At 47.6% G+C, this 9,462-nt stretch overlaps 1 protein-coding gene across 5 annotated transcripts in view; it reads right to left on the reverse strand.

Moving 5' to 3' along the window:
* Positions 1-9,462, reverse strand: part of Vwa3a (von Willebrand factor A domain containing 3A) — a 65,112-nt gene that overhangs the window by 31,415 nt on the left and 24,235 nt on the right. For all 5 annotated transcript variants that reach the window (XM_026781626.1, XM_026781629.1, XM_026781628.1 and 2 more), the window contains 5 exons: positions 7,104-7,202; positions 6,169-6,275; positions 4,202-4,327; positions 3,421-3,529; positions 3,116-3,181 (listed from right to left, as the gene is read on the reverse strand). In XM_026781626.1, the coding sequence (XP_026637427.1) occupies positions 3,116-3,181; positions 3,421-3,529; positions 4,202-4,327; positions 6,169-6,275; positions 7,104-7,202 (507 nt within the window). The remainder of the gene's footprint in view (positions 1-3,115; positions 3,182-3,420; positions 3,530-4,201; positions 4,328-6,168; positions 6,276-7,103; positions 7,203-9,462) is intronic.

Here is a 9,462-nt window from a genome sequence, read left to right on the forward strand (position 1 = left end):
GGCTATAGTGCACACATTTAATCCGAGTACTTGGAAGACAACAGTCAAGACTACATAGAAAGATCCTGTCTCCAAAAAAAGGAACATTTTACATCCTCTGGGATGACAAGGATGATATTAAGAGCAATTTTTAAAAAATGCTATAGCAAGATGTTTCAGTGGGGAAAGGGGCTTGCTGTACAAGCCTGAATTCGATCCCTGGAATTCACTTAAATGTGAAAGGAAAGAATTAACTCTACAGTGTTGTCTTCTGACCCTCACATACATGCCTTGGTATATGAGCACCTCCAACATATGTGTGCACATACACACACTAATAATAATTTTAAAATAATATTGGTGGGAAAGTGGGGAATTAGAACACTTGTGTTGTGCTGGTGAGAATGTGGGATGGTGTAGCTGTTGTGGTTTCTCAAAAAAAAAAAAAAACCCCATAGATTCCAAGCGTGTAGATGAACATCTGTAATTTCAGCACTTGGGAGGCAGAGGCAAGGAGATTGCTAAGTTCAAGGCCTGCCTGGGCTATATAGTAAGACTGTCTTTAAAAAACTACAAAGAGCTGTATCTGGTGGTATATGCCTACAATTGCAGCAATTAGGAGCCAGAATCAGGAGGATGGCTATGAGTTTGAGGCTAGCCTGCACTATAGTGTGAGACCGCGTCTTTTAAAGTTTTATTTTATTTTATGTATATAGGTGTTTTGCCTGCATGTATGTCTGTGCACCGCATCTGTGCCTGGTGATGTTGGCAGGCAGAATAGGGTATCAGATCCTCTGGAACTGGAGGTGCAGATAGTGATGAGCTGCCCTGGTCCTCTGGAAAAGCAGTCAGTGCTCTTAACCACCGAGCCATGCATTTAGTTTTAGATCTTGTCTTAAAAAACAAACAAACAAAAAAAAACAAAACAAACAAACAAACAACAAGAACCAAATGAATAAAAACAAAAAACACATCATCAATAACAAAGTCAAGCCTGGAGTTACCATGGACCCAGCAGTTTTACTTTAGCTCTGTGCTGGATCACTCAACACGGGAACTTGGGTCCTGTTCCTGCTTTCAGAGCAGCAGCATTTACAGAAGCCAAAAAGTGTAAAGCCCAATGTCCATCCTTACTCTAGACAATGGAATGTCACCCGTCCGTGAAAGTGAAGTATGACAATGGCTACAGCATGCCATGCTAAGTGAGAGAAGCCGGATACAAAAGGTGTGCTTCCATTTGGGGGAAATGCTCACAACAGGCACGTCCACAGAGACGGGAAGCAGCTGAGGACTGCCAGAGAGCAGGTAGGGGAAGTGACTAAGGGATACTCATGGGTGCAGCTTCCAGTTTTTCCTCTACATCTATTATCCCTCTATCTATCCATCTATCTATCTATCTATCTATCTATCTATCTATCTATCTATCTATCTATCTATCTATCCATCCATCTATCACCCATCATCTGCACGCGCGTTTACACACACACACACACACACACACACACACACACACACACACACACACGAGTACCATAGCTCTTGTGTGGAGGGCAGAGGACGACTTGTTGGAGTTAGTTCTTTCCTTCTATGTTGGTCCTGGGAGATGGGATGCAGGTCATTAGGTTTGGTGACAAGTGCCTTGTAAAAGCAGTAACGAGCCATCCTTTCTCTTTCTTTTTCCTTTGAGAGCAAGTCTCATGAAGCCCAGGCTGGTCTCAAGCTCTCAACATAGCCAAGGAACTCTTAATCTCTTACCTTCACCTCCTGAGTGCTGGGATTGTAGAAGCCAGATTTTAAGATCTCTCTCTCTCTCTTTCTCTCTCTCTCTCCTCTCTCTCTTCCCCCTCTCTCTTCTCTCCTCTTCTCTCCTCTCCTCTCCCCTCCCTTCCTCTTTTCTCTCTCCCTCTCTCCTCTATATAGCTCCAACTGTCCTGGAGCAGACTGGCCTCAAACTCATAGAGATCCTCCTGCCTCTGCTTCCAAGTGAGTGCTGGGATTAAAGGCATGTGCCACCATGCCAAACAAGATAAACTTTTCTTCCAGCTACTGTTTTCATTCATTTCCTTTTCCTAGCCCCTATAGTCTGTGGCATCTACAATCAGAGTTGGGACAGTGAAATAGCAAAATGGACTGTTGCTTGACCTTGATTCTTTTTTAATTTTTTTATGGTTTATTTAACTTTATTTTATGTGCATTGGTGTGAAGGTGTCAGACTCCCTGCAACTGGATCTTCAGACAGTTGTGAGCTGCCACGTCGGTGCTGAGAATTGAACCCAGGTCCTTTGGAAGAACAGTCAGTGCTCTCAACCACTAAGCCATCTCTCCAGCCCTTGACCTTGATTCTTCAACATGAAAGCTAGACTTTGTGACCCCTAAATGAGGTTGAAAAATCTGGGAGACAACTTGTGAGGGGCAAACATTCCTTCACTTGGTGCTGTGGGTAGCTATTGGCAGGCGTGGCTGTTGACTGATGGTTACATTTCTTTTGTTTTATTCTGAGACAGGGTCTCACTATGTAGCTGGCCTAGAACTTGAGATCTTCCTAATTCTCTACAACTACACCGGCATGACTGGTACGAAGCCCCACACCCCCTAGACTGAATCCTCCATCAGCCAGGGGAGCCGCCCGCTGGGACTGTGTTAACTATGACCTCCTCTGACAACACGGAGTAGGTGGTGCTCAGCTGTTACCAGGGACAAGGACACCAATGAGCGGACTACAAGGAGTGGAGCCCCTCTTCTGCCTTTCTGAGTCTCTCCCATTAGCAGGGGCTTATTTAGGGAAGACATTTGGAGCCACTGTCTCAGTCTGGAGGCTCTGGTGGGAGTTGAAACGAGCCTGGGCTGCGTTGACATTTATAGAAAGCGATGGAGGATTCTGCTGATCGGGCTTAGAACTGCTCCTAGATTCACAAGTGTGTGGCCAGCTCATCAGACAAGCTACCGACAGCTTACGACAGCTTGTCCTTGTTCTTTGCACATTTTCACCGTCATGTGATTTACCCGTGTGAAGTCACTGAGCCCGGAGAGCCAGCAAGATGATGTAGGGGGAGCAAGCATGTGGCAGAGTCTGTCCTGGCCAGATCCCCAGGTAAAGCCCCGGGTGGTAGGTACAGCCGATCTACAGAAGGCTTACCTCGGATTCTGGGCTGTAGCAGTGGTAGGAACCCCCAAGTGCATCCGTGAGGTTCTTCAGAACAGCCTGGGGGATGGTGACAGAATCAGCCCTGGTGAGGCCACACCGATGTTCTAACAAACCCTTCCTAGTCTGAGCTTTCAGACTCTCCCACACTTCCTGTTTGCCAATGGGAGAAGCGGATACAAGAGAGGTGTGTTCTAGTCAACAGCGTGGGCGCCCCCCTCACGCACAGTCTCCAAGGCCAGCCCAGGTCACTAGTGCCAACTGTAAAAGGGGAGCTTTGGAGAAGCTCAGGTACTCACAGAGGGCATGTGATCATCGCATTTGTAGGTGGTGACATGAATGAGGAGGTCCCGCCCTATGGTGGACTGCTGGATGTAGTCAGACAGGACTTCAGAAGGCTGATCTGGACTGGGGAGCAGATGGAAGAGGAGGCATGGGCACTCCTGAAACTAGGCTGTGAACAGCCCGGATCGAAATGGTAATTCCCAGAGAACATCTCACTGTGTGTGTGTGTGTGTGTGTGTGTGTGTGTGTATTTCTATGTGCAAGTGTTCTTGCATGTGATTGTACACACATGTATGTGTGCATGAGGAGGCCAGAACTCCATTTCTTTTGTCTTCCATCATTATTCTCTATATTATTTTCGAGCTAGGGTTTCTCACCGAACCTGGGACTCATCGATTGGCTAGTCGGGCTAATCAGTAAGAGCCAGGTGCCCCTGTCTCCACCTCCCCAGGGCTAACGTTACAGGCATACAATGCTTTTTTATGTGGGTGCTGGAGATCTGAACGTAGGTCCTCATGCTTGCAGGCACTTTACTGACTGAGCAACCTTCGCACCCCTTCTACTCATTCTTGACCGATTACCTAGGTCACCTGGGTTAAGATGCGGAGCTGGGTGGATAGCAGCCCTAGCCAGCCCTGGCTGCCCTGCCACAAGTATACACAGGTAACCTAGGAAGAGAAGCATTCTAAGTGGGCAGGAAGCATCACACTCGGTGATGCTTTTTCTCAGACACGGCTTGGGTCATCAACTTCCTTCACGGAGTCTATTACCTGCTTAGTAAGGAAGGAGACCTACCAGTTTCTCAAAATGGCCACCAGAGAATTCAGCTCCTTGTGAGCAAAGACTTTCTTCAAGGCTTGTAGCAGGTTGCTGCTTCCCTCAGGCTGCAGCTTCTTTACCCAGAGCTTGAGTTCCTGGAGGCTGGAAGGAGACACAGCAACCTATAGTCATGTGCAGCTTAATGGTTTTCCAAGTGAAGGACTCTAGCCCACTTGAGCATGTGGCTCTGGCAGGCCTTACTCTTCCTGAAGCTAGCCCCCAAGGTCCATTTTCTTATTTTCCCCCTGAGCTGATGACCAAGGTCCAGAAATCAAAGTATTGAAGTTCAGCAATCAAAAGCCCCCTTTGGCTCACCTAATTAACGTGCCCAATTAAAGTTAAAACACGTCATCCTACACAGGGTTTCCCATTTTGCCTTATAAACTGCCACTTTCCCATGTGCACGTCTGTTTCCTCTCTATTCAGAATTCTCTATTATTAATTTGTCCCACTGGGGTAAATTTTCCTTCTCCCTCTCCCTTGCCCCCTTTCTCCCCTCTCTCTTATTCCCTTCTGCTGCTTCTCCTTCTTCTATCGACTGTCTTTGTCTCTTATCCCTGCTCTTTGTCCCTCTGGAGCAAATAAATCTCCTTTGTGTTGAGAATTTGGTGTTGGGAGTCCTGACCTTTTCCTTTTGCCGAGGTTCCCTTTGACTTGGTGATAGCCTTTGAGATCCTATGCTTGGATAATAGACCAGGACCTATTCTAAGAAATGTCTCTGGGTGACTTTGCCGTCCTGTGATGTCACTGAATATACTTAAGCAGACTTAGATAGCATAGCCTACCACATACCTGAGCTGTATGGGGTATACACGTGGTATAGCCTATTGCTTCCAGAGCCTTGGTGCACTGAACTGCCAGCGGCCATTACCACTTAATACAGCAGATGGCATTAATATTCAGGTGTCAGCCCACCAGAAGCTCAACTCTCTGACAGGAATGTCTCGTCCAAGCAAGGCTTAGGGGAATATAGACTCCAGAAGGTCTTTTGCTCATGTTGTGCCTTCATATTGTTGCTGCTACATGCTCTTCTCTTGTTTCTGATAGGTTGTATTTATATGTGGGGAGTCCCCTACTATCTGTACTGTAGTGTATTTATCACCTGATTTAATCCTAATCTACTGGGCATTTTTGTTTGTGGATTGTCAAGAAGGTGACTCCTCCTTAAGCTGTATTATCTAGTTGATATTAAAAATGTTAGCTGATACAGAGTTTTGATGATTAAAAATGGACACAAAGAAATGCTACCCATGTCAGGGGTTATATATACCCATTAAAAGCTGTCTTGGATTACAGTTTAGCCTGATGTTAGGAAAACAGCTGTATTTTTCCAGCTGCCCATATTTCTGCTGTTGGAACTCATTGTTGTGTGCTCCCCTACCTGCTGTGGTTTGGGGGTTTTCATCTTAAACATTCAGGAAAGTGTTAGGGACAGAGCTCAATGGGTAGTGTTTGCCCTGCATATACGTAGCCATCAGCATGTATGTAGCCATCAGCATGCACGTAGCCATCAGCATGCACGCAGCCATCAGCATGCACGCAGCCATCAGCATGCATGCAGCCATCAGCATGTATGCAGCCATCAGCATGTATGCAGCCATCAGCAGGCATGCAGCCATCAGCATGCATGCAGCCATCAGCATGTATGCAGCCATCAGCAAGTATGCAGCCATCAGCATGTATGCAGCCATCAGCAAGTATGCAGCCATGGCCTCCATCCCCAGCATCTCATAAACCAGGTGCACATTTATGACCCTAGCACTCAGGAGGTGGAAGCGAGAAGATCAGAAGTTCAAGGCCATCCTCAGCAGTGTAGCAAGCTTGAGGCCAGCCTGGGCCACACTAGGCCCTAATTCAAGTGAATGAACAAACCAACACAAACAAATCAACATTCCACTGGATGGAGAAGTGAACATCCTGGTGGAGAACTGGCAGTCACTCACGTGGAGGTGCTGACTTCCACAGGGTCCGGCCAGAGGGTTTTGGTGGTGACACCGAAGGACAGGACATACAACTTTTCCTTGAGGCTCAGCTGCTCGTCAATGAGACTCTGTGAACAAAAGGAGACGGGTTGTTCACAGAGCCAGGGTTCTGTGGACCCTGGCTACACGGCTACATCTTCTAGTATAGGCTGCCCTCATGGGTGGGGAGTTGCGCTGTGCTAACCAGTGCTGAATGAGGATGGCTGTCCCACATGGGGCCCCTCAAGGCTCTGCTCAACCTCCATAAATTATAAGCTGTTGCTAATGCAGTTGGTGTCTATCCCAGCCTATAAGCATTTCCATGGAGACATACCCTTCCACATTGCCTCATGTGTCTGAGCCAGATGTAGTCCTAGGGGTTCATCCTATGGCAGCTGTGTGAGGTGGCCAGATTGCCCTCCCCACTTGCTTTACAGAGGAGATAGCGGGGTCATAGCCTGGAAGGGGTGGAGGGAGCTGGGATCTGGCTCTGTGTTTATGTTTTGGAGATGTCCAAAGAAGCCAGCATAGCTTCAGCATCTGGAAAAGGCCGGGAGCCCAGTGCTGTGTGGTTCTATGCTGCAACCATCCCCAGGCAGATGAACGAGGACGGAACAGACTCCAGTCTACATCCTGTCTTGAGGGAACTTGGGTTTTTACAGGGGTGGGGTGTCTATCTGGGAGGCTCTGCTGTGGGAAGAATACTAGAAGTTCACACTGTAAGTGAAAATGAGTCTGTGGGGAGGTTTCACAGAATTCAACACATTTCTTCCCCTGGAGGTGATAATTGAGTGAGGAGCTGTTCTTCCGGAATGGCCCTGGTTTGCATTTGCTATAAACACAGTGAGGTTGTGCAGCGGGCGGGGAGGGTGGAGAAGTGGGAGGCTGGGGAGGTGCCCCTCGTGCAGGAGACTCACTGTGAGGTCATTTTCGAATTCTTCTGTCTGAGCGGCACTGCTGACCTGGGACGCACCGATGAGGAGTCCTACTCTTGCTCCCTTGATGAGGCCAAATGCCTAAAACCAAAGAGGAAATGTGCAAACAGCCCAGCCCTGCACTTTTGAGGCAGAAGTGTGAACAACACTTTCACTGCAACAGAAAGAGGTGGCAAGGTGGGGGCCCCATTCTACCAGAGAAAAAGCAAGACCAGAGGTCCTGCCGGGCTCCAGGTGCTGTCTGCTCTGGTTGGTGGCAGCCAACTCTTTCTAAGTGCCTCCTCCTGAAGCTATTGGCCAGACTCATGCAACAACACACATTGCTACATCAGTCTCATGCAATAACACACATTGTTACATCAGCCTCATAAATAACACATTGTTACATCAGCTTCATACAATAACATTATAACATCAGCCTCATACAATAACACACATTGTAACATCAGCCTCATACAATAACAAGCACTGTTACAAAAAATTTATGGGAAAACACGCTTTGTTGGATGCAATGCCTGATGTCTAATGCTATCAGGTTGTTTTACCTAATTCCTTTCTGTTCTTATTTATGTTTTGTCTTTTCTGTGAAAGACAGACTCCTGAAGCTCAACGGCAACCATAGTACTTCCTATGATGCCAGAAGAGGGCATCAGATCCCACTATAGATGGCTGTGAGCCACCGTGTGGTTGCTGGGACTCAAACTCAGGACCTCTGGAAGAGCAGCCAGTGCTCTTAACTGCTGTGCCATCTATCCAGCCCATTACACCGATTTTTAAGTTGGTGTGCTGGCTGGTTTTTATGTCAGCTTGACATAGAGTCTTCTGAGATGAGGGAGCCTCAACTGAGAAAATGCCTCCATAAGATCTGGCTGAAGGAAAGCCTGTAGGGCATTTTTTAAACAAGTGATTGATGTGGAAGGGCTCACTGTGAGCCGTGCCACCCCTGGGCTGGTGATCCTCAGTACTGTAAAAGAGCAGGCAGGACAAACCACGAGGAGCAAGCCAGTAGGCAGCACTCCACCATGGTCTTTGCATCAGCTCCTGCCTCCGGGTTCCTGCTCTGAGTTCCCTTCACAATAGACAGCGATGTGTAAGGTTTTAGTCACAGTGATGCACCACCCAACTCTCAACTCAACCTACATCAGGGCTCTTGGGCTTTGGCACGGTGGATGTTTGAGGCTTGATGCTCAAACTTGCTCTGCTGTGGCAAGCTGACCCGAACATCTCAAGAGTGTTTAACAGTATCTTGGGTATTTCTAAACTAGATGTCAGGAGCACCTCCACAGCACCAGCTGTGACAACCGAAAGTGTCTTCAGGCCTTGTCAAATGGCACCTGTGACAGCAAACTCACCACTACACACACAGCAGTTGAAAATCACTGTTCTACACCCATTCCATATATTTTTTGTTTTTTATTTTTAAGATTTATTTATCATATATACAGTGTTCTACATGCATGTATGCATGCAGGCCAGAAGAGGGCACCAGATCTCATTATGGATGGTTGTGAGTTACCATGTGGTTGTTGGGAATTGAACTCAGGACCTCTGGAAGAGCAGGCAGTGCTCTTACCCCCTGAGCCATCTCTCTAGACCCCTATTTTCCTCCTTCCTTCCTTCCTTCCTTCCTTCCTTCCTTCCTTCCTTCTTTCCTTCCTAGAGCTGAGGACTGAAACCAGGACCTTGTGCTTCTTAGGCAAGTATTCTACTATCCCCAACCCCTGAACTCGTGAGTCTTATGTTTCTCATCCGAATGTCTGTGATTATGCCTAGGGCTATCACCAAGATCTCTCGTGGACCTTCAGACATGAGCCCTGCTCTCCACTCCATCTGGATAGCTGGTGAAACTCTCTCACTTCTAGGGTCCCAGGCAAGGCCCCCTGATGCCCCACCCTCCAAACCTGTTCCTCCCTTAGCCTTTCACAGTTCAGTTAATAGCGTAGTTCAGTCAATAGCATTCAGCACTGACCTAAACACCCACAAATCTCGCTTGCTCAACTATTTCCTGAATCTATCTCATTCCGTCTATGGCAGCACCTAACTCTAAGGCACCATGGTTTTCACCTTGCCAGTCCTGTGTTCCTTTCTGGGCATCCAGCCTAGATAGCCGCAGCCAGGCTGCTCCTTGGAAGCGTGTCTTCCTGACCAGCCTCACCTCCAGTCTCCACATTGCTTCTTCTAGCCTGAGACTGCCCTGCTTGTTGCTTCTGGAATGGTACCTGATATTTATCTCATAAATATTCATTGTAGGGGGCTGGAGAGATGGCTCAGTGGTTAAGAGCATTGCCTGCTCTTCCAAAGGTCCTGAGTTCAATTCCCAGCAACCACATGGTGGCTCACA

The sequence above is a fragment of the Microtus ochrogaster genome, chromosome 8 (assembly GCF_000317375.1).
Source record: "Microtus ochrogaster isolate Prairie Vole_2 chromosome 8, MicOch1.0, whole genome shotgun sequence".
Lineage (NCBI taxonomy): Eukaryota > Metazoa > Chordata > Mammalia > Rodentia > Cricetidae > Microtus > Microtus ochrogaster.